Source organism: Cherax quadricarinatus, chromosome 75 (assembly GCF_038502225.1).
Source record: "Cherax quadricarinatus isolate ZL_2023a chromosome 75, ASM3850222v1, whole genome shotgun sequence".
Taxonomy (NCBI): Eukaryota; Metazoa; Arthropoda; class Malacostraca; order Decapoda; family Parastacidae; genus Cherax; species Cherax quadricarinatus.
The window spans coordinates 10427037-10451481 of NC_091366.1; the positions used below are offsets into that span (position 1 = coordinate 10427037).

Consider the following 24445-nt stretch of genomic DNA (forward strand, 5'->3'; position numbering starts at 1 on the left):
GGCAGTAAGGGGTAGTCCCTGGTGTGGTAGTAAGGGGTAGTCCCTGGTGTAGCAGTAAGGGGTAGTCCCTGGTGTGGCAGGGTAAGGGGTAGTCCCTTATGTGGAAGGGAAAAGGGTAGTCCGTGTGGCAGAGTAAAGGGTAGCCCCTGGTATGGCACTAAGGGGTAGTCCCCGGTATGGCAGTAAGGGGGTGGTCTCTTGTGTGGCAGAGTAAAGGGTAGCCCCTGGTGTGGCAGGGTAAGGGGTAGCCCCTGGTGTGGCAGGGTAAGGGGTAGCCCCTGGTGTGGCAGGGTAAGGGGTAGTTCTTGGTGTAGCAGTAAGGGGTAGTCCGGTGTGGCAACGTAAGGAGTAGTCCCTGGTGTGTCAGAGTAAGGGGTAGTCCCTAGTGTGACAGGATAAGGGGTAGTCGCTGGTGTGGCACCGTAAGGGGTAGTCCCTGGTGTGGCAGGGTAATGGGTTGTCCCTGGTGTGGCAGTAAGGGGTAGTCCCTGGTGTGGCAGTAAGGGGTAGTCCCTGGTGTGGCAAGGTAAGGGGTAGTCCTTGGTGTGGCAGTAAGGGGTAGTCCCTGGTGGGGCAGGGTAAGGGGTAGTCCCTGGTGTGGCAGTAAGGGGTAGCCCCTGGTGTGGCAGGGTAAAGGGTAGTCCCTGGTGTGGCAGTAAGAGGTAGTCCCTGGTGTGGCAGGGTAAGGGGTAGTCCCTGGTGTGGAAGGGTGAGGGGATAGCCCCTGGTTTGGCAGGATAAGGGGTAGTCCCTGGTGTGGAAGGGCGAGGGGAAGTCCCTGGTGTGGCAGGGTAAGGGGTAGTCCCTGGTGTGGCAGTAAGGGGCAGTTCTTGGTGTGACAGGGTGAGGGGTAGTCCCTAGTGTGGCAGTAAGGGGTAGTCCCTAGTGTGGCAGTAAGGGGTAGTCCCTGGTGTGGCAGTAAGGGGGTAGTCCCTAGTGTGGCAGTAAGGGGTAGTCCCTGGTGTGGCAGTAAGGGGTAGTCCCTGGTGTGGAAGGATTAGGGGTAGTCCCTAGTGTGACAAGGTAAGGGGTAGTCCCTGGTGTGGAAGGGTGAGGGGTAGTCCCTAGTGTGGCAGTAAGGGGGTAGTCCCTAGTGTGGCAGTAAGGGGTAGTCCCTGGTGTGGAAGGATGAGGGGTAGTCCCTAGTGTGACAAGGTAAGGGGTAGTCCCTGGTGTGGAAGGATGAGGGGTAGTCCCTAGTGTGGCAGGGTAAGGGGTAGTCCCTGGTGTGGAAGGATGAGGGGTAGTCCCTAGTGTGGCAGAGTAAGGGGTAGTCCCTGGTGTGGAAGGATGAGGGGTAGTCCCTAGTGTGGCATTGTAAGGGGTAGTCCCTGGTGTGGAATGATGAGGGGTAGTCCCTAGTGTGGCAAGGTAAGGGGTAGTCCCTGGTGTGGAAGGATGAGGGGTAGCCCCTAGTGTGGCAGGGTAAGGGGTAGTCCCTGGTGTGGAAGGATGAGGGGTAGTCCCTAGTGTGGCAGGGTAAGGGGTAGTCCCTGGTGTGGAAGGATGAGGGGTAGTCCCTAGTGTGGCAGGGTAAGGGGTAGTCCCTGGTGTGGAAGGATGAGGGGTAGTCCCTAGTGTGGCAGGGTAAGGGGTAGTCCCTGGTGTGGAGGGATGAGGGGTAGTCCCTTGTGTGGCAAGGTAATGGGTAGTCCCTGGTGTGGAAGGATGAGGGGTAGTCCCTAGCGTGGCAGAGTAAGGGGTAGTCCCTGGTGTGGAAGGATGAGGGGTAGTCCCTAGTGTGGCAGGGTAAGGGGTAGTCCCTGGTGTGGAAGGATGAGGGGTAGTCCCTAGTGTGGCAGGGTAAGGGGTAGTCCCTGGTGTGGAAGGATGAGGGGTAGTCCCTAGTGTGGCAGGGTAAGGGGTAGTCCCTGGTGTGGAGGGATGAGGGGTAGTCCCTTGTGTGGCAAGGTAATGGGTAGTCCCTGGTGTGGAAGGATGAGGGGTAGTCCCTAGTGTGGCAGGGTAAGGGGTAGTCCCTGGTGTGGAAGGATGAGGGGTAGTCCCTAGTGTGGCAGAGTAAGAGGTAGTCCCTGGTGTGGAAGGATGAGGGGTAGTCCCTAGCGTGGCAGAGTAAGGGGTAGTCCCTGGTGTGGAAGGATGAGGGGTAGTCCCTAGTGTGGCAGGGTAAGGGGTAGTCCCTGGTGTGGAAGGATGAGGGGTAGTCCCTAGTGTGGCAGAGTAAGGGGTAGTCCCTGGTGTGGAAGGATGAGGGGTAGTCCCTAGTGTGGCAGAGTAAGTGGTAGTCCCTGGTGTGGAGGGATGAGGGGTAGTCCCTTGTGTGGCAAGGTAAGGGGTAGTCCCTGGTGTGGAAGGATGAGGGGTAGTCCCTAGTGTGGCAGAGTAAGGGGTAGTCCCTGGTGTGGAAGGATGAGGGGTAGTCCCTAGTGTGGCAGGGTAAGGGGTAGTCCCTGGTGTGGAAGGATGAGGGGTAGTCCCTAGTGTGGCAGAGTAAGAGGTAGTCCCTGGTGTGGAAGGATGAGGGGTAGTCCCTAGTGTGGCAGGGTAAGGGGTAGCCCCTGGTGTGGAAGGATGAGGGGTAGTCCCTAGTGTGGCAAGGTAATGGGTAGCCCCTGGTGTGGAAGGATGAGGGGTAGTCCCTAGTGTGGCAGAGTAAGGGGTAGTCCCTGGTGTGGAAGGATGAGGGGTAGTCCCTAGTGTGGCAGGGTAAGGGGTAGTCCCTGGTGTGGAGGGATGAGGGGTAGTCCCTTGTGTGGCAAGGTAATGGGTAGTCCCTGGTGTGGAAGGATGAGGGGTAGTCCCTAGTGTGGCAGGGTAAGGGGTAGTCCCTGGTGTGGAAGGATGAGGGGTAGTCCCTAGTGTGGCAGAGTAAGAGGTAGTCCCTGGTGTGGAAGGATGAGGGGTAGTCCCTAGCGTGGCAGAGTAAGGGGTAGTCCCTGGTGTGGAAGGATGAGGGGTAGTCCCTAGTGTGACAAGGTAAGGGGTAGTCCCTGGTGTGGAAGGGTGAGGGGTAGTCCCTAGTGTGGCAGTAAGGGGGTAGTCCCTAGTGTGGCAGTAAGGGGTAGTCCCTGGTGTGGAAGGATGAGGGGTAGTCCCTAGTGTGACAAGGTAAGGGGTAGTCCCTGGTGTGGAAGGATGAGGGGTAGTCCCTAGTGTGGCAGGGTAAGGGGTAGTCCCTGGTGTGGAAGGATGAGGGGTAGTCCCTAGTGTGGCAGAGTAAGGGGTAGTCCCTGGTGTGGAAGGATGAGGGGTAGTCCCTAGTGTGGCACTGTAAGGGGTAGTCCCTGGTGTGGAATGATGAGGGGTAGTCCCTAGTGTGGCAAGGTAAGGGGTAGTCCCTGGTGTGGAAGGATGAGGGGTAGCCCCTAGTGTGGCAGGGTAAGGGGTAGTCCCTGGTGTGGAAGGATGAGGGGTAGTCCCTAGTGTGGCAGGGTAAGGGGTAGTCCCTGGTGTGGAAGGATGAGGGGTAGTCCCTAGTGTGGCAGGGTAAGGGGTAGTCCCTGGTGTGGAAGGATGAGGGGTAGTCCCTAGTGTGGCAGGGTAAGGGGTAGTCCCTGGTGTGGAGGGATGAGGGGTAGTCACTTGTGTGGCAAGGTAATGGGTAGTCCCTGGTGTGGAAGGATGAGGGGTAGTCCCTAGCGTGGCAGAGTAAGGGGTAGTCCCTGGTGTGGAAGGATGAGGGGTAGTCCCTAGTGTGGCAGGGTAAGGGGTAGTCCCTGGTGTGGAAGGATGAGGGGTAGTCCCTAGTGTGGCAGGGTAAGGGGTAGTCCCTGGTGTGGAAGGATGAGGGGTAGTCCCTAGTGTGGCAGGGTAAGGGGTAGTCCCTGGTGTGGAGGGATGAGGGGTAGTCCCTTGTGTGGCAAGGTAATGGGTAGTCCCTGGTGTGGAAGGATGAGGGGTAGTCCCTAGTGTGGCAGGGTAAGGGGTAGTCCCTGGTGTGGAAGGATGAGGGGTAGTCCCTAGTGTGGCAGAGTAAGAGGTAGTCCCTGGTGTGGAAGGATGAGGGGTAGTCCCTAGCGTGGCAGAGTAAGGGGTAGTCCCTGGTGTGGAAGGATGAGGGGTAGTCCCTAGTGTGGCAGGGTAAGGGGTAGTCCCTGGTGTGGAAGGATGAGGGGTAGTCCCTAGTGTGGCAGGGTAAGGGGTAGTCCCTGGTGTGGAAGGATGAGGGGTAGTCCCTAGTGTGGCAGAGTAAGGGGTAGTCCCTGGTGTGGAGGGATGAAGGGTAGTCCCTTGTGTGGCAAGGTAAGGGGTAGTCCCTGGTGTGGAAGGATGAGGGGTAGTCCCTAGTGTGGCAGAGTAAGGGGTAGTCCCTGGTGTGGAAGGATGAGGGGTAGTCCCTAGTGTGGCAGGGTAAGGGGTAGTCCCTGGTGTGGAAGGATGAGGGGTAGTCCCTAGTGTGGCAGAGTAAGAGGTAGTCCCTGGTGTGGAAGGATGAGGGGTAGTCCCTAGTGTGGCAGGGTAAGGGGTAGCCCCTGGTGTGGAAGGATGAGGGGTAGTCCCTAGTGTGGCAAGGTAATGGGTAGCCCCTGGTGTGGAAGGATGAGGGGTAGTCCCTAGTGTGGCAGAGTAAGGGGTAGTCCCTGGTGTGGAAGGATGAGGGGTAGTCCCTAGTGTGGCAGAGTAAGGGGTAGCCCCTGGTGTGGAAGGATGAGGGGTAGTCCCTAGTGTGGCAAGGTAAGGGGTAGTCCCTGGTGTGGAAGGATGAGGGGTAGTCCCTAGTGTGGCAGAGTAAGGGGTAGTCCCTGGTGTGGCAGAGTAAGGGGTAGTCCCTGGTGTGGAAGGATGAGGGGTAGTCCCTAGTGTGGCAGAGTAAGGGGTAGTCCCTGGTGTGGAAGGATGAGGGGTAGTCCCTAGTGTGGCAAGGTAAGGGGTAGTCCCTGGTGTGGAAGGATGAGGGGTAGTCCCTAGTGTGGCAGAGTAAGGGGTAGTCCCTGGTGTGGCAGAGTAAGGGGTAGTCCCTGGTGTGGAAGGATGAGGGGTAGTCCCTAGTGTGGCAGAGTAAGGGGTAGTCCCTGGTGTGGCAGAGTAAGGGATAGTCCCTGGTGTGGAAGGATGAGGGATAGTCCCTGGTGTGGAAGGATGAGGGGTAGTCCCTGGTGTGGGAGGATCAGCCCAGTATTAGACAATATTCAGCAGCACACTGGTGAGGTGGGTGGCGTGTACAGTGTTGCTGGGAGACTTATTATTGCATGAGCTCTCTCATGCACTGTTTGCACACATGGGGAGGGTGGGAGTGCGTGGGAGATACGCAACACAGAGACGAATGTACTTACCTTTTTGTGCTCGTCTATTCGTGGTTTCATTGGTCGAATCTCGGCTCTTGGCACTTCCTCTCTGCTGGCCGCCACTAGCTTCGTAAGCCTTGTCATACCTATTCTTTAAGCTATATACGATCCTGCCTCTTCCACTTTGCTGTCTAGGTCGTTTTCCTTCCTGACCACTCTAAGGTTAAAGAAGTGTTTCCTGACATCTCTCTCTGACTCGTCTGTGTTTTTAAGTTTCCACCTGTGTCATTGTGTACCTGAGACCCGCCTCTCAAACAGACTCGGCCTGTCCACCCTTTCATTTCCTCTAAGTATTTTTTTTAATGTTGTACTCATGTCAACTCTGATCCTTCTGTCGTCAGGTTCAGCTCGTCTAGTCTCTCATAGTTCATACCCCTCAGCTCTTGGACTAGTCTCACTTAAAACTTTGCCTTTTTTTCAGCTTCTTTACACGCTTTACTAGATTTGGGTTCCATACTGGCGCTGCATACTCCAAGATGGGCCTGGCCTATGCAGTGTACAAGGTCGTGAATGCTTTCTTGTTAATGTTTCTGAAAGCTACCTTTAGATTTGCCAGTCTTGTGTTTGCTGCAGCTGTCATTCATTTGATGTGTGCATTAGGCTTAATGCTGGGAACTATGCTCACCCGGAGGTCCTTCTCTTTCAGAAAGGTTTGCAACTTTTGTTGCCCCGAGCCTGTACTCTGTTTACGGTCTTCTTTGTTCTTCTCCGAGTTTTATAACTTTGCGTTAGCTGGAATTACATGGCAACAGCAACTTATTAGACCAGTCCTGCAGCCTGTCCGTAGCCATTTGTAGTCTCTTCTTGTTTGTGTGTACTCACCTATATGTGTTTACAGGGGCCGAATTTCAGCTCCTGGCCCTGCCTCCCCTTGCCAGAGTCACTCCTAGCTTCATGGGCCCTATCTTATCTATTCTTAAAACTATGCATGGAGTCTGCCTCCTGTGTGTGTGTGTGTGTGTGTGTGTGTGTTATATGGGAGGAGTGGAGGTATTGTATAAGGGGAGGAGGGGTAGTTCCTCCCAACAATTACACCAAATATGGTTCGTGACTGTACCTTCTCACGCACGCCCCCCCCCCCCTCTTAACCCCACCACTATAAATTCCCGCACACCAACAAGTTATAAATTCCCTTACTTCATATAATTCTCTGATAAAAAAAATCCCCTACAAGGAAGGTGCCTGGATACCGGTGAGGAGTCCCTTGCCCAAAGAATCAGAAATATCCCTCTCTATTCCGTGGATCAAACCTGATTACCTCCCATTCCCTAGGTACCATATGAAAATAACATAATGAGTTATGGTTGATCAGCCTACTCTACCTTAATGCACGCAAAAGGAGTAGTGCATAGTGCAGCATGTTTCTAATGAAGTTAAATTTATAATGCAGCTAAGTTGTTGATGCAATTGAATATTGTTATTGTGTATTTGAAGTCGATCCAGAACTATTCCTTTCATAAAAATTGTAAATTGGCATCAGCAGTTACTCATAAAAGTTTGAACCCGATCGGATAAGGCATTCCCCAGAAATAGTAATAGTAATTATAATTGTTACAGGGGTGCTGTAACAATTATAATTACTATTCAGTAGTTAACAGGTGGTACTGTCAGACGGTTTACCTGGGGTTTACTTGATGGCGATTTCGGGGGTCAGCGCCCCCGCGGCTGGGTCCCAGACCAGGCCTGTCAGTGGTCGACTCATCCAGAGTGGAGAATGTATTCCAGACTACACTGAAGCTGGGGCTCCGGAGGACTGCCTGACGTACACTGTAATATGTAACTGCCACGTGCACTATAACATGTAAATACCACGTACATTGTAACATGTAACTACCACGTGCACTATAACATGTAAATACCACGTACATTGTAACATGTAACTACCACGTGCACTATAACATGTAAATACCACGTACATTGTAACGTGTAACTACCACGTACACTATAACATGTAACTACCATGTACACTATAACATGTACCTACCACGTACACTATAACATGTAGCTACCACGTACACTGTAACATGTAACTGACATACACTGTAACAACATGTAACTGCCATGTACAGTTTAGCAGCATGTAACTGCTGGTCTCAGGGTCTGGCGGTACAACGGACAAAATAATCTGAGGATAAATTGCGTCCGTGGGAATGTCACGGTACTGTACACGCGAGCGCAGGTGACGTGGAGTGTACACTCTACATGGAATGAACGTTACGTTCACTTAGAGAGAGAGTTTTGATTATACACTCTTACAAAATACCTTATTTTATGTGACAGTTGTGTTATGAGAACAACAGTGTGTTGCTACCTAATTATTTATGATTGTTACGTAATGGGAACACCCACAGTGTTGCTACCCAACTCTGTGATTGTTACGTACTGGGAACACCCATGGTGTTGGTACCCAACTCTGTATGATTGTTACGTACTGGGAACACTCATAGTGTTGGTACCCAACTCTGCATGATTGTTACGTACTAGGAACACCCATAGTGTTGTTACCCAACTCTATGATTGTTACGTACTGGGAACACCCATATTGTTGGTATCCAACTCTGTATGATTGTTGCGTACTGGGAACACCCATGGTGTTGGTACCCAACTCTATATGATTGTTACGTACTGGGAACACCCATGGTGTTGTTACCCAACTCTATGATTGTTACGTACTGGGAACACCCATATTGTTGGTATCCAACTCTGTATGATTGTTACATACTGGGAACACCCATGGTGTTGGTACCCAACTCTATATGATTGTTACGTACTGGGAACACCCATGGTGTTGCTACCCAACTCTGTATGATTGTTACGTACTAGGAACACCCATAGTGTTGGTACCCAACTCTGCATGATTGTTACGTACTAGGAACACCCATAGTGTTGTTACCCAACTCTATGATTGTTACGTACTGGGAACACCCATAGTGTTGGTACCCAACTCTGTATGATTGTTACGTACTAGGAACACCCATAGTGTTGTTACCCAACTCTATGATTGTTACGTACTGGGAACACCCATATTGTTGGTATCCAACTCTGTATGATTGTTACGTACTGGGAACACCCATAGTGTTGGTACCCAACTCTGTATGATTGTTACGTACTGGGAACACCCATAGTGTTGGTACCCAACTCTATATGATTGTTACGTACTGGGAACACCCATAGTGTTGGTACCCAACTCTATGATTGTTACGTACTGGGAACACCCATATTGTTGGTATCCAACTCTATATGATTGTTACGTACTGGGAACACCCATAGTGTTGGTACCCAACTCTATATGATTGTTACGTACTGGGAACACCCATAGTGTTGGTACCCAACTCTATATGATTGTTACGTACTGGGAACACCCATAGTGTTGGTACCCAACTCTATATGATTGTTACGTACTGGGAACACCCATGGTGTTGGTACCCAACTCTGTATGATTGTTACGTACTGGGAACACCCATGGTGTTGGTACCCATCTCTTTATGATTATTACGTACTGGGAACACCCATAGTGTTGGTACCCAACTCTGTATGATTGTTACGTACTGGGAACACCCATAGTGTTGGTACCCAACTCTGATTGTTACGTGCTGGGAACACCCATAGTGTTGCTACCCAACTCTGTATGATTGTTACGTACTGGGAACACCCAGTGTTGCTACCCAACTCTGTATGATTGTTACGTATTGGGAACACCCATGGTGTTAGTACCCAACTCTATGATTGTTACGTACTGGGAACACCCATGGTGTTGCTACCCAACTCTGTATGATTGTTACGTATTGGGAACACCCACAGTGTTGCTGCCCAGTCGAGAACGGTTGGTTAGCTAATTGGGATTAAAGAGTGTCAACTAATATATATATATATATATATATATATATATATATATATATATATATATATATATATATATGTATGTATATATATATATATATATTATATTATATTATATATTATATATATATATATATATATAATTTCATTGTGTTTGTTCATTATTAAATTATTGTAATCTTATCTAAAATATGTTTAGTTGGATTAGGCTAAACTAAATTGAGCTTGTTATAATAAGATTACGTAAGTTTTCTAAGGCTCTTTTGGTACAAAATTAACACAAATGGAAAAAAATATATCTTTAAACGTATAAGAGAAAAATTTAGAAAGGACTTAATTTTAAATGAGTTCTTGCTAATTGACCAGTTTTACCTATACGGCACGACATATATATTTATATATTATTATTATTATTGAGTTATCAATTTTAATATAAGTAATTTTTTTTTCAAGAGAGGAGCATTTTTTGTGTTGAAGACCAGAGACCTTTTTTGTGTTGCAGGTGACGTCACTGCTGCTGGAGGCACTAACAAGGAAGCTTGGCACTCTACAGAACGAGTTAGAAACCTCATCGAACCCCGCCACCACAGAGGGTTCTCTCAAAGCCAAGGAAAACCTCACCAGCCAGCTGATTCTCACTATCGAGTAAGTACACTGCTGACTTCAACCCATCACCTCTTCACACTTTTACTGTTAAGTCAGACTGGTGACTGTTTAGTAAGTCTTAACTTCACTGTTAAAACTATTTATCGAGTCTTAATTTCACTGTTAAGACAGTCAAACAGATGACTGTTTAATCTTAAACACTGATTATCTGACTTACGTTGGCCCTTGCCAATTATCTGTTAATTTCTTGATTTACGACATTTATCCTAGGTTAAATTAAGCTATGTTATTCTAGGTTAGATTTAGGTTAAATTCTCCTTTCAAAAATTTACCCTTTATAACAGCACAACGGCGATGAAAAGTTTTGAAGCGGCAACAGAAAATGGGGAGCCACCCATACTCAGTCAGGTAATCACTGTTTAAGACCCGTTAAACAGTCACCCGTTTGACTGTCTTAACAGTGACGTAATGTTACTAAGATGATGGATTGGTTAAGGAAATGCGTACTTTGCAAAGTAAGCATTTTAAGGCACGTTTCACTCTTTGTAAAGCTTCGTGTTTCGCTCTGTGTAGAGCTTCAAGTCATTTTTCGCTGTGTGTAGAGCTTCGTCATGTTTCGCTCTGTACAAAGTTTTATAAAGCTGTTTTGTCTGTGTATAGCTTTATCAAGTTATTTTGTGTAGAGCTTTATCAAGAAATGCTTCGGTCTGTGTAGAGCTTTATCAAGAAATGCTTCGGTCTGTGTAGAGCTTTATCAAGAAATGCTTCGGTCTGTGTAGAGCTTTATCAAGTCATGTTTATGTAGAGCTTATTAAGCCATGTTTCGCTCTACACAGAGTGAAAAATGGCGTAATAAAGCTCTACGCGGACAGAAAATTACGTGAAGCTCTGCACACACACACAACGACTTGATAAAGCTCTATTCAGCTTCAAATCATGTTTCACCGTGGAGAGCTTCACCAGTCATGGTTCAGTGTGTAAAGCTGTATCATAATCTTAAAGCTCCACACAGAGCGATATTTCAGCACAATGAAAGCTAGTGTCTGTTGAAAGCTCTACGAAGGAGAAATAGGTATGGAAGGGAGTATTCTACCGTCAGGTAGAGTCATCTCTTCCCTTCGGGAAGGAAGGAAGGAAGGCGTCTCCTTCACGCAGGGCACTGGAAGGGGAGTTTGCCTTCCCCAGGAGGAAGGGTGAGGGGACTCTTCCTGTATATGAGACAGGGGGAGAGGAACTTACACCCTGTTTGGCAGTGGAAGGGTGGGGGTCATCCATGCCAGGGGGTATGGGGGGGGGAGGTCCTCTACCTGAAAGGAAATTGAGAATATAATAATAATAATAATAATAATAATAATAAAAATAATCTTTATTTTTACAAGTACATGTACAAGGTATACTGTATAGAAATCCCCTTGTTATGCAGAACATTTTGGGCAGATTAGGTCTGTGCTGTCCCCAGGATGCGACCTACACCAGTCAACTAACATCCAGGTACCTAATTTATTGATAGGTGAACAGGAACAACAGGTGTCTTAAGGAAACACGTCCTAATCTTTTTAAATTAGTAGCGGGGATCGAACCACGAACCTTAGCGTTTGAGCTGAGTGCGCCAGCGATCGAGCTCCGAGACACCCGTTGTGGGAAATTCGAGGTGAAGGTGGTTCTTCGAGACAGAGGGAAGGGATGGTTCAGTCACGATAACTATGACGGTACCATAAGTTTTTATCATACTTGCTCTAAGATGCAGTTCTGAGTTCCTGCAAAACTCACCTTTAAGTGTTGTTAATTGTTGTGTTTTGGTGGTGAGTGGCGTTGTTTGTGCACCATAAGCGTTGTTAATTCTTTTGTTTTGGTGGTGAGTGGCGTTGTTTGTGCACCATAACAAGTTAGCGTGGCTTAGCAACACTTACTATGGATATTATGTTTGTCAGCATTTCCCATAAGGTTACAAAGGAGGTGTAATGACAACGGCATTGATGACACTGGTGCATGCAGAAGCTTTTTACTGCGTCAACGTTTCGCTCAGCCACTAGATAAAGGGGTAAATCGTTTTGAAAACCAACAAGTTGAAGATTGAGACACAACATATGGGAATCTTTATTAAGGAAATGTTTCGCCACACACTGGCATCATCAGTCCATCAGAGTGATGGACTAAACATATCGATTCCAGACTGAGGGACTGATTACCTCAACTCCTCCTCTCCTTGCCCATTTCTACTTTTTATTGGACCGATGAAGCCACTGTATGGCGAAACGTTTCCTTAAAGATTCCCATATGTTGCATAAGTGTCTCAGTCTTCCACTATATAAAGCTTCACACATGGTCACAAAGCAAGCTTGCTCTCCCACTGTAGTTTCTTTAACACATTTCATAATTTTGTGATACTTGAATGAGGGTATTTACAGTTAAATTCATAGGTTAGTTTGATAATTTTGATAGGCACTCCCATACATTTCCCGGGAGTGTTAATTACGGAGATTGCAATTGTTGCTAATGTGTTGAATAGTTGTTGATGACTTTTTGGGAGTTTGTAAAGTGTGGATCACATGTTATAGTTTGCAGCGACGCCACTAGGGGTTTTATTTGTATATTGTTGGCTTTTATTTGTATATTGTATTGTATAGATAAAAATTATTTTGTCTCCATTGTGGAATGTAGATAAATGGTACAGAGAACCGAACCACATGTGCAACACTTGGGTATCTTTATTGTGGAAACGTTTCACCACTTAGTGACTTCATCAGTCCAATACAAAGAAGAATGGTGAAGATCAGGAGGAGTTTGAGGTAATTAGTCCCTCAGACTGGAGTCGATGTAATCAGTCATCAGTCTTGATAAGAATACAGCATATGTGCGAAGAAGTGGTTTTTATACTTCAGTCAGGTCAGGTGAAGCAGCCGTAGGCGGTGTCACCTTGGACAGAGCCACAGGTGGAAGTAGGTCATGCCAGTAGTTTTAGACAAGCGTAGAAATCCTTGTATCAAGATCTCAAGATATTACAGTGTCTGACAGGAATGTAGATAATGGTTTAGAGACCCGGTAAGTTAATAAATTAGATGCATATGTCTAAATTTATCAACTTCTCTGTTGTCTGAACCATTTATCACATTATGCTAGAGAGCTGAGTTTTATTCTCAGTGGAGGATAGAGTTGTGACGATGGGAGAATAGAGAAGACGTAATAATGATGGATAGTATTGTTGTGATGGATGGGGAAATAATGATAATTTGCTGTCAAATGGACATAATTGCTGTTTGCAGATTACGCAATGTTATTGGAATACTGTGAGAGGAAGCAGCAGAGAACGGTAGAGTAGTTGGGAAAGATGTGATGAAGGAAGATAATAGAAGGTGAATGCAAAAAAAAAAATAGGGTAATTTAATGAGAATATGTAGAATAAATGGAAAAAGAGATTTAGAACGAAAATAAGGAAAATAAGGAAAACGGTGAATCTTTTCAGATGTTTGGGAGTAGATACGCGACCAGATACTTCTAAATTATGAAGTAAATCATAAGGTAAAAAAAAAGAAAGTTGCAAGAGTCTAGAAAATTGCAGAAGTGTGAAAAGATGTGCGGTGGATGCAGAAAATATGAATGTATTCGAATATAGTGATACAGTTTGTGTGTGTGTGTGTGTGTGAAGCTTGGTCTTGGTGAGTTAGAGAGAGGTGCTTGGCACCTAGGTTAATGTCTTGTTTGATGTGACTATTATGCAACTAAAAAGAGCGATTACATTAATATATGTGGCTGTTAAGATAAGCATGGATCATGGAGCAAAATAGGTTGACAAAGAAAGTCCACAAATGTTTGTTACTTGGAAGGTGTGTGTGGGGGGGGGGTTCTAAGTGAGAGTTCGATGGTGGTTGTGAAAGGTGCGATAAGGAGGAGGTGTCTCCTTCAGGAGGCACTTGAGTGCAGGAGAGTGATCTGTGTTGTTGGAGAGTGTATGAGGTAATATCTACGATGGTTAAACTTTAATTGAGTTTGTAAAATCTGGGACTTGAGTGTGTACTCTGTGAGTGTGATGTCATGTTCGCGGTTTGGTGGACGTGGCCAACTGTCGACGATAGTGAAATTAAGATCAACGTAAATCACGGAACGGGTTGAGCTTGAACTCATGGCACTCGTCTTATTACGATTTCGTGAGTTAAGCACGTTAAGAGACCATACAATAAGTGTCAGGGGTCCGAGACTGTTCAACTGCCTCCCAGCACACATAAGGGGGATTACCAACAGACCCCTGGCAGTCTTCAAGCTGGCACTGGACAAGCACCTAAAGTCAGTTCCTGATCAGCCGGGCTGTGGCTCGTACGTTGGTTTGCGTGCAGCCAGCAGCAACAGCCTGGTTGATCAGGCTCTGATCCACCAGGAGGCCTGGTCACAGACCGGGCCGCGGGGGCGTTGACCCCCGAAACTCTCTCCAGGTAAACAGGTAATAGACTAAGCAGCTTCAAGGCATGGCAAAACGCCACGCCAGCGAAATGTTGTTCCACTAATAGTTTAATCTGCAACCTGTGTTTTGGCTTTACAAGGTGTTTGTGGAGTGATTGATTGTTACTGTATTATTTTCTTAGCTTCGCTCTACCTTTGTGGGGGAAACTACTGATGAATTTTAAAAGATTTCGTTCAGCTTCACGGTAATTAGGAAACACCATTATTGAGAGACAGTCGTAATTATTCACCTGACATTATTCACCTTTAATTTCAGGAAAGTTCAGAATCAGTGGGAGCAGCTGGAACAGGAGTATACACACCAAGCCATTGGTGTCCTCCGCTGCTCTAACACTCGCGGCTCTGGCAAGGTAAGTGAGAGAGAGAGAGAGAAGTAATAATATATATTTACCCTGAAAGATGTAAACAATCGCAAACAAGTGATTAACAAGGCCTTTCACTGTTGCTAGTGCTTTCACATCTTACCAGAAGATATCAGAATCATTGCTGGAACAAATGTAGAAGTCTTCAAGAGGAAACTGGACAAGTATCTTCACCAGGTGCCAGATCAACGAGGCTGTGACGGATATTTGGGGCTGCGGGCTACCAACAGCAACAGCTTGATTGACCAGGCTAGCACCATGAGTAGACTCGAAACTCATCAAAAGTATATCGTCAGCAGCTCCTGACGAAGCACCAGCAACACTGTGAAAGGCTTTGATCTATTTTTTCATTGGCTAGTGTCATGTTCTACAAATATAACCTGTTGTGTCTCCTGTTATTCTCAAACTTGAGACAAGGTAAGTAACTACTCTTCATTGTGTCCCAGTAGTTCTTTTGTATACATTTTGAAAAGCGTTAGGACATGTATAAGGACACGCATTAGGATATGCATCCTGTGTTTAGGTATCTTGTGGCTAACCTCTTCCTAGGTTGCCAGGATGGCTGGTTCAGGATTGTTGTCGATCGTATATTACATTCGGATTCTCGGTTTGTGGATCATTGACGGATTCTCAGCGGTGTTTGTGGATTATTGGCGGATTCTTGGTTGTGTTCATGCATTACGTACTGATTCTCGGCAATGTTCGTACATTATCATCACCACCACCATTATCAAAACCACCAGCACCACCACCAAAACCACCCCCACCATCACCACCACCACCACTACTACAACCTCAAGCACCACCACCATTACCACAGTCTTAACCATCAAAACCACTAGCATCATCCTTACCGTTAAAACCACCAACATCACCACTACCATTACCATAACCACAACCACCAGCATCACCAGCTCCAGCTTCTTGACGACTACGGTGCTCTGCACACCACCTCCAAGGCTGAGGGACTGATTACCTCATCTTTTGTATATAGTTCTGCTATCTTTTAATTATATCCTTGAATTTGTATTGATAAAGCCACTGGATGGCGAAACTTCTACAGTAAAGATACCCAGATGTTGCACGTCTAATTTTCACCAGCATCACCACCACAACCACCCTCATCACCACCACAACCACACCCACCCTCATCACCACCACAACCACACCCACCCTCATCACCACCACAACCACTCATCACCACCACAACCACACCCACCCTCATCACCACCACAACCACACCCACCCTCATCACCACCACAACCACACCCACCCTCATCACCACCACAACCACACCCACCCTCATCACCACCACAACCACACCCACCCTCATCACCACCACAACCACACCCACCCTCATCACCACCACAACCACACCCACCCTCATCACCACCACAACCACACCCACCCTCATCACCGCCACCATCACCACTATCACCACTATCACCACCATCACCACCATCACCATCACTACTATCACCACCATCACCACCATCACTACTATCACCACCATCGCCACCATCACCACCATCACCACCATCACCACCATCACTACTACCACCACCATCGCCACCATCACCACTCACTACCATCACTACTATCACCACCATCGCCACCATCACCACTCACTACCATCACTACCATCACTACTATCACCACCATCACCACCATCACTACTATCACCACCATCGCCACTCACCACCATCACCACCATCACTACTATCACCACCATCGCCACCATCACCACCATCACCACCATCACCACCCACAAACGGGATTATTTCCAACCCCATCCCCCCATTTTTGCCCTCTAAAAAAAAGGCGAACGTAAAATTTTTTGGGAACCCCAAAAAGCGGCCCTGAACGTCCCACCTCTCCAGCATACATTCCCAGAATGTATTGCTCATATCACATATCTTCGTCTTTTACAAAAATAAAGCCTCTTTCTCACATTTCTCATTTGAAATTCATAATTTGGTCTCCATTTCAAATAAAAAATTTTCTCTTTCTCCCCCCTGCCCCCGAAAGAGAGTTTTTGGGAAAAAATTTAATGTCTTATTTTCAAAATCAGGCCGGGACGTCTCATTTTTGGGTGCTGTATGACCCTGCGAGTTTGGCCTTCTCGCATATAAAAAGTAAAAAATCATTATAAAAAAATGAAATTATAATTAATGAAAAAAAATAACGAAATTTCATTAATAAAAAACTAATAATAATCATTAATAGCAATATCAGTAATAATAAGACTTAATATTAATAATCATTAATAATAAATTAATAATAATAAAATTAATATTAATCATTACTAATACTCAATAATAATAGTGCTCATTGATAAAACTAATATTAATAATCATTACTATTAGTAATACTCATTAATAATAATAATACTTATTATTAATAATAATACTTATTATTAATAATAAAACATATTAATTAATTTTTAAAAAACCTTATTAATAATAAAAATAAAAATTAATAAAAATAATACCTTAAAAATAATACCATTAATAATAAAAAACTCGTTAATAATAATAAAAAATTATTAATAATAATACCATTGAAAATTAGTATTTTATTAATAATAAATTTATTAATAATCTTACTAATAAACATTATTAATAATTGTACACATCGGCCTTTTATAATCACTTTGTATCATCATTTTTAATAAACTATAACCCTAACAATGCTATTCTGAACCCTCGCTTATATGATTCTTAAAGACCAGTATAGATAGATGCAGACATACGTAGATTGGATAAGTAGACACACTCAGATAGATAAAGAGGCAGGTGGGTTTGGTGTCTATTTTCCCTAAATGGTTACCTTTTTTCACCGAAAGAGTTTCCCTGTGTCTTAATAACATGCGCGAGGTAATTAAGTACGTTAATGACTTTTCTTAATTAGTATTTTGAGTTGCATCCTCTGGATATTAATTAGAGAAATAATTTCAAAGATTAATACGACATATTTATGTCAAAAGAAAGTAAAACTGGTCCCTTTACAAAAAAACCTTATTTTCAATTAAGTCCTTTATAAAATTTTCTTTATACGTTTAAAGATATATTTTTTCATTAATGTTTAAAGTAAAAAAAAAATAATTTTGGGACCAAAAGAACCTTGAAAACTTACCCAACCTTATAAAACTCCCAAATTTTAAATTTTGGAATCCAAAATAAAAAATATTTTTGATAAGTTTTCAATAATTTAATAAACAAACAAAAAAATATATTTTTATCGTTAGTTCATAATGATTTTTTCAAAAATTTTCATACACAAATTTTTTTTGTAATTTTTTTTTTTGTGCTGTTCCTTTTTCCCCTTGTCATGTTTTTTCATTTCTTTTCCCCCCCTCAAAGGGAAAGGGTCCTTGACCCCTGGTGAGGGGGTTTGATCTAGGGGTTGGGTCTGTGCTCCAGTTCCTGGAATTTCCTAATCCTTCCCCCCCCATAGGCGCTGTATAATCCCCAGGTTTAGTCCCCCCTTGATTTAAAAATAAAAATTTATTTCTTCCACCCTTTCCTTCCCTAAACCCCCCCTTTTTTCCCCCGCCTCCCTCTCCCCCTTTCCTTTCTCCCCTGCCTCTTCCCCCAACCCGAGGCCATTCCTCAGCAGTTATCGAAGGAGATAAGAGTCATTTTCCTTGGGGCATTTTAGGGGATCTGAGGGGCTTCCATTTTTTTCTCTCTCTCTCTCTGTCTGTCTGTCTGTCTGTCTGTTTTGTTTTTTTTTTTTTTTTTTTTTTTTTTTCCCCCCTGCTAATGTTTGCGACCAGCAGTGTCACTTTCTATACCAATGTTTCATTACTTTTTTCCCCATTACAAATTACTCTGCCGGGGGAAACTTTATTTACCCTCTTTCTTTTAACTTGCTGTGATGGCTTATGTATTTGGTGACACTTGACCTTTTTATTTACTTCATCCCCCGGATGAAGTAAATGGGGAAGTCAATGTATAAACATATTTTAATCTTATTGTTTCTTATCTTCTGTCTGGTACATCTTTAGTGAAAATGTGTTTGTGTGTGGGGGGGGGGGGGGGATGGCCATATTTTGATAGTAATACTCTCAGTTCCTTAAGTTTATTTGCTCTCAATAAATTCCACCCACCCAGTTTCTTTCCCCATCTGGTGTTCCTTCCCCCAGTTTTCTTACCGAACACGGGTCTGGATTAAAGTGTAGAAACCACTTGTTTAACCACTTGTAATTTGTCCACTTCTTGTCGCTTGTTTCCCTTCCTTTAATAGTTGCCTGATTTTATCCTTCCTCCAGTGTTTCGGAATATAACTTGAGAACGCCTCGTCCGATTGGCTTGAAATTTTCAACTCTGGTGTACTGTAACCAGAAATTGGTTCATGCCTGCTTGATCAGGTGAGGGTTCCATGCTGGTGCAGCATACTCAAAGATAAGCCTGACATAGGTCGTATATAGTGTCGAGAATGATTGAGATTCCTAAAAGCTAATCCTAGATTTGTCAAAAACGTACAGAGGTTACTTTGTTGATGTGCTCTTCAGCCGATATGTTCGGTAGTATGCTTACCCCTAGGTCTTTCTTGAGCCTTTGTCTCCCCAGTGTGTACTCCGTTTCTAGTCTTCGCCCTACCCCAATTTTTTTAACCATTTGTTAGAAGAATCTTACACCTTATTAAGGTCAGTTTGAAGCCATTCCTTGTCTCTCTCTTCTCATTAGCTTCACATCTGCCAACAGGGATACTTCACACTGTTTCTTCTGGCATGTCGTATATGTACATCGAAAACAGTATAGGTCCTAATACCGATCCTTGTGGAATCCTGCTTGTCATACTTGTCTATTTGGATGCCTCTTCCATGACGATTGCTCGTTGTTTCCTTCCTATTACGTATTCCTTGTTCCAGTGTAGTATCTTCCCCGTTATTCTGCCTGCTCCTCCACCTTTTGTCCCAGTTCCTTTCTAGTGTAGTATCTTCCCCATTATTCTGCCTGCTCCTCCACCTTTTGTCCCGGTTCCTTTCCAGTGTAGTATTTCTCTGTTATTCTGCCTGCTCCTCCACCTTTTGTCCCAGTTCTTTTCCAGTGTAGTATCTTCCCTGTTATTCTTCCTGCTCCTCCACCTTTTGTCCCAGTTCCTTGCGCGATGCAGTATTTTCAAGTCAAGAATATGCAGTTCTGCAGTCCCTCTCTTCTGACTCACTCCCGTCATACAGGATTTAGCGTCACTAAAACCTTTCTGCTTGTTACTTAAGCCACTTCCTTCTGGATGCTCACCACTCTTCTGATTATGTTTTCTATTACCTTGTATACTATTCATGTCAACGACAGAAGCCTGCAGTTTAAGGTTACTTCTCTGCCCCATTTCTTAAATATCGGGACTACATTTGCTGTCTTCCTCCTCTAACACTTGCCCTGCATCATTGATTTGCACTAAATTTTAGCTGCAGCTGTTCACGTAACAGTAAGTAGGTACCTTGGTGTTAGTCGACCGCTGTGGATCTCGTCCTGGGACTACGATGGAAATAAGACAGTCCTGGATGACGTACTGACTTTATTGGGTTATCTTGGGTGGCTAACTCAGTGCTTCTGGTCCCTTTTTCAGAACCCGTGGAAACATTGTCAGGTACCATTTCAAGTTATCTAGCACAGTAGTTTTTTCACCTCTTTTGTAGTGTGTGCATTGTGTCCAGTTCTCACTGGTGTATTCTATGATTATGGTAATGTAAATATTATCATCCAAGAATACCTAATTAAAGTTACTACCCAGCTCCTCGTAGACTTCCGTATGTGTATGTGTGAGGGGGGGGGGAGACTGTATTAAAACACTTTCATATGTAGGTCACGTCCCCATAACTCTGAAGTGCAGTGTTTCCCGCCAGTAATTTCAAGGTGTTGATCACGCGCTTTCTCTCTCTCTCTCTCTCTCTCTCTCTCTCTCTCTCTCTCTCTCTCTCTCTTTTACACAGGGTGTGACAAGGTTAGGTTAAGGATTCCTAACTTTATTGACAAGCTAAGAGCTGTTACCTACATCACCTATATATATATATATATATATATATATATATATATATATATATATATATATATATATATATATATATATATATATATATATATATATATTAGGGGTAGCAGTAATGTTAAATGATCAGTTATGGAAGGAGAAAAGAGAATATGAATGTGTAAATTCAAAATTATGTGGATTAAAGTAAAGGTTGGATGCGAGAAGTGGAGTCATAATAAGCGTGTATGCACCTGAAAGAGAGGAATGCAGAGGGAGAGAGAGATTTTGGGAGATGTTAAGTGAATGTATAGGGCCTTTGAACCAAGTGAGAGGGAAATGGTGTGGTAGGGGACTTGAATGCTAAGTAGGAGAAACTTTTTAGAGGGTGTGGTAGGTAAGTTTTGGGGTGCCAGGTGTAAATGATAATGGGAGCCCTTTGATTGAACTTTGTATAGAAAGGGGTTTGGTCTTGGTGTACATATTTTAAGAAAAAGAGGATAAATAAGTATACACGATATGATGTAGGGCAGAAATGACAGTAGTTTGTTGGATTATGTATTGGTAGATAAAGACTGTTGAGAGTAGACTTCCAGGATGTACATGTTTATAGAGGGGCCACAGATATATCAGATCACTTTCTAGTTGGCAGCTACACCAGAGAGTAAGGTAGATGGGATAAGGAGAATAGAAGCATCAGGGAAGAGAGAGGTGAAGGTTTATAAACTAAAGAGGGAGGCAGTTAGGGTAAAGATATAAACAGCTATTGGAGGATAGATGGGCTAATGAGAGCATAGGCAATGGGGTCGAAGGGTATGGGAGTAGGTTTAAAAAATGTAGTGTTAGAGTGTTCAGCAGAAGTTTGTGGTTACAGGAAAGTGGGTGCCAGGAGGAAGAGGAGCGATTGGTGGAATGATGATGTAAAGAGAGTAGTAAGGGAGAAAAAGTTAGCATATGGGGAAGTTTTACAAAGTAGAAGTGATGCAAGGAGGAGAAGAGTATATGGAGAAAAGAGAGAAGTTAAAGAAGTGAGTGAAGCAATGTAAAAAGAGAGCAAATATGAGAGAGTGGGTGAGATGTTATCAACAAATTTTGTTGAAAATAAGAAAAGTTTTGAGTGAGATTAACAAGTTAAGAAAGCCTAGAGAACAAATGGATTTGTCAGTTAAAATAGGAGGGAAGTTATTAAATGGAGAGTTAGGGTATTGGGAAGATGGAGGAATATTTTGAGGAATTGTTAAATGTTGATGAAGATAGGGAAGCTGTGATTTCGTGTATAGGGCAAGGAGGAATAACATCTTGTAGGAGTGAGGAAGAGCCAGTTGTGAGTGTGGGGAAGTTCGTGAGGCAGTAAGGTAAAATGAAAGGGGAGTAAGGCAGCCAGGATTGATGGGATAAAGATAGAAATGTTAAAAGCAGGTGGGGATATAGTTTTTGAATTAGTTGGTGCAATTATTTAATAAATGTATGGAAGGAGTAAGGTACCTAGGGATTGGCAGAGAGCATGCATAGTTCCTTTGTATAAAGGTAAAGGGGACAAAGAGAGTGCAAAAATTATAGGGGATAAGGTCTGTTGAGTGTACCTGAGTAGAAGTGTATGGTAAGAGTTATAATTGAAAAGAATTAAAGAGTAAGACGGAGAATAGGATAGCAGATGAACAAGGAGGCTTTAGGAAGGTGGGGGTGTGTGGATAGGTGTTTACTGATGAAACATATAAGTGAACAGTATTTAGATAGGAGGCTGAGGTCTTTGTGGCATTTATGGATTTGGAAAAGGCGTATGACAGGGTGGATGGGGGCAATGTGGCGGATATTTGCAAGTGTATGGTGTAGGAGGTAGGTTACTGAAAGCAGTGAAGAGTTTTTGAGGATAGTAGGGCTCAAGTTAGAGTATGTAGGAAGAGGAAATTTTCCCAGTAAAAGTAGGCCTTAGACAAGGATGTGTGATGTCACCATTGGTTGTTTAATATATTTATAGATGGGGTTGTAAGAGAGGCAAATACGAGGGTCTTGGCAAGAGGCGTGGAGTTAAGATAAGATCACACAAAGTGGGGTTGTCACGAACTGCTCCTTTGCTGATGACACTGTGCTCTTAGAGAGATTCTGAAGAGAAGTTGCAGGGTGGGTGGATGAATTTGGTAGGGTGTGCAAAGAAAGAAAAATTAAAGGTGAATACAGGAAGAGTAAGGTTATGAGGATAACAAAAGATTAGGTGATGAAGATTGAATATCAGATTGGAGGGAGAGAGTATGGAGGAAATTTGGGCAATATTCAGATATTTGGGGTGGACGTGTCAGCGGATGGGTCTATGAAAGATGAGGTGAATCCTTAAATTGATGAGGGGAAAAAGAGTGAGTGGTGCACTTAGGGTCCTGTGGGAACCAAGAAACTTATGTGGAGGCAAAGAGAATATAACATGAGTATAGTTTACCAACGCTCTTATATGGGTGTGAAGCGTGGGTGATGAATGTTGCAGCGAGGAGAAGGAAGCTGGAGGCAGTGGAGATGTGTCATGTACAGGGCAATGTGTGGTGTGAATATAATGCAGAGAAAATTCGTAGTTTTGGAAGTTAGGAGGAGGTGCGGGATTACCCAAAACTCTGGCTCCAGGGGCTGAGGAAGGGTTGTTGAGAATTGGTTCCGGACATGTAGAAAATGGGCGAAACAGAATGACTTCAAGAAGTGTATCAGTCTGTAGTGGAAGGGAAAGGCCGAGAAATTGAGGGTCGGCCTAGGAAGGGTTGGAGGAGGGTAAAAGGAGGTTTGTGCGAGGCTTGGACTTTATGACCATGCTTGAGCGTGTTTGATAAGGTGAATGGGGAACAAATGGTTTTAATACTTGACATGCTGTTGGGTGTGACAAGTAACATATAGTTTAGAAACAATAGAACAGTTGAATAGAATCAGTTGATACTTTTATCTAGAATGTTAATATTATAAGTTTAATATACTAGTAACAAACATATAAGTTAATGATGATGAATATTAATTAAGTTTTACTTTGACATCTTCTATATAATAGATGATAGAATATGATAATAAATAAAATAAAATATATATTAATATATATATATATATATATATATATATATATATATATATGTATATATATATATATATATATATTAATATATGATTATAATATTAATATATATATATATATATATATTAATATATATATATATATAATATATATATATATATATATATATATATATATATATATATATATATATATATATATATATATTATATATATATATATAAAAAGATGGCATATACAGTGCATGGTGTGAGATACATGTCTAGTACATATTTTTTGTGTTTGTCACTGATTATTATGCAAAAAAATCATCTAGCTCCTAAGAGCGGGGGTGTGTCCCCAAAAAATACAGCAGGCATTACCCCTCTGAACACCCCACGGGAGTCGCTGGAACGGGAAAACTGCCCCAAACCCCGGGATCCCAAATTACCTATGGTCTTGGGGAAATTTAAAGCCTCTTTCCCCATGGGCCCAAAGGGGCTCTGAGCCTGGAACAAAAATTTAAATAATGGGCCAAAATTCTCTTTTTTTCTGAAATTTTGGGACTCCTGGGGCTGGCGGCACCCTTTCCCCCTTTTTACCCTGGTGTTTTGGGGATAGTTTTTTGGCCCCAAAAAAGATGAACCCGTTCCCCCACCACCTGCTTACCGTCTGTCCCGGCGGGGGGTACCATTTGGGGCCCTTTTGGCTGCCATCAGATCCCGCATAGTTGGGGTGGCTCCCTCACTGCTGGGCATCCAGCTGTTGCGAGGCTCCTCTTGATAATGTTATTAGCCTGATGTCTTGCTCAGATCAATTTATCTTCCGAGTTTGCCTTCATGTGCGTTATTATTGAACATTAGCAAGTGTTTTATTTTCACTTTAGTTATTATTATATTTTATATATATATATATATATATATATATATATATATATATAT

General features: G+C 43.9%; 1 protein-coding gene across 6 annotated transcripts in view; it reads left to right on the forward strand.

Moving 5' to 3' along the window:
* Positions 1-24445, forward strand: part of LOC128691825 (uncharacterized) — a 1033854-nt gene that overhangs the window by 202936 nt on the left and 806473 nt on the right. For all 6 annotated transcript variants that reach the window (XM_070101049.1, XM_070101047.1, XM_070101050.1 and 3 more), the window contains 2 exons: positions 9589-9731; positions 14404-14497. In XM_070101049.1, the coding sequence (XP_069957150.1) occupies positions 9589-9731; positions 14404-14497 (237 nt within the window). The remainder of the gene's footprint in view (positions 1-9588; positions 9732-14403; positions 14498-24445) is intronic.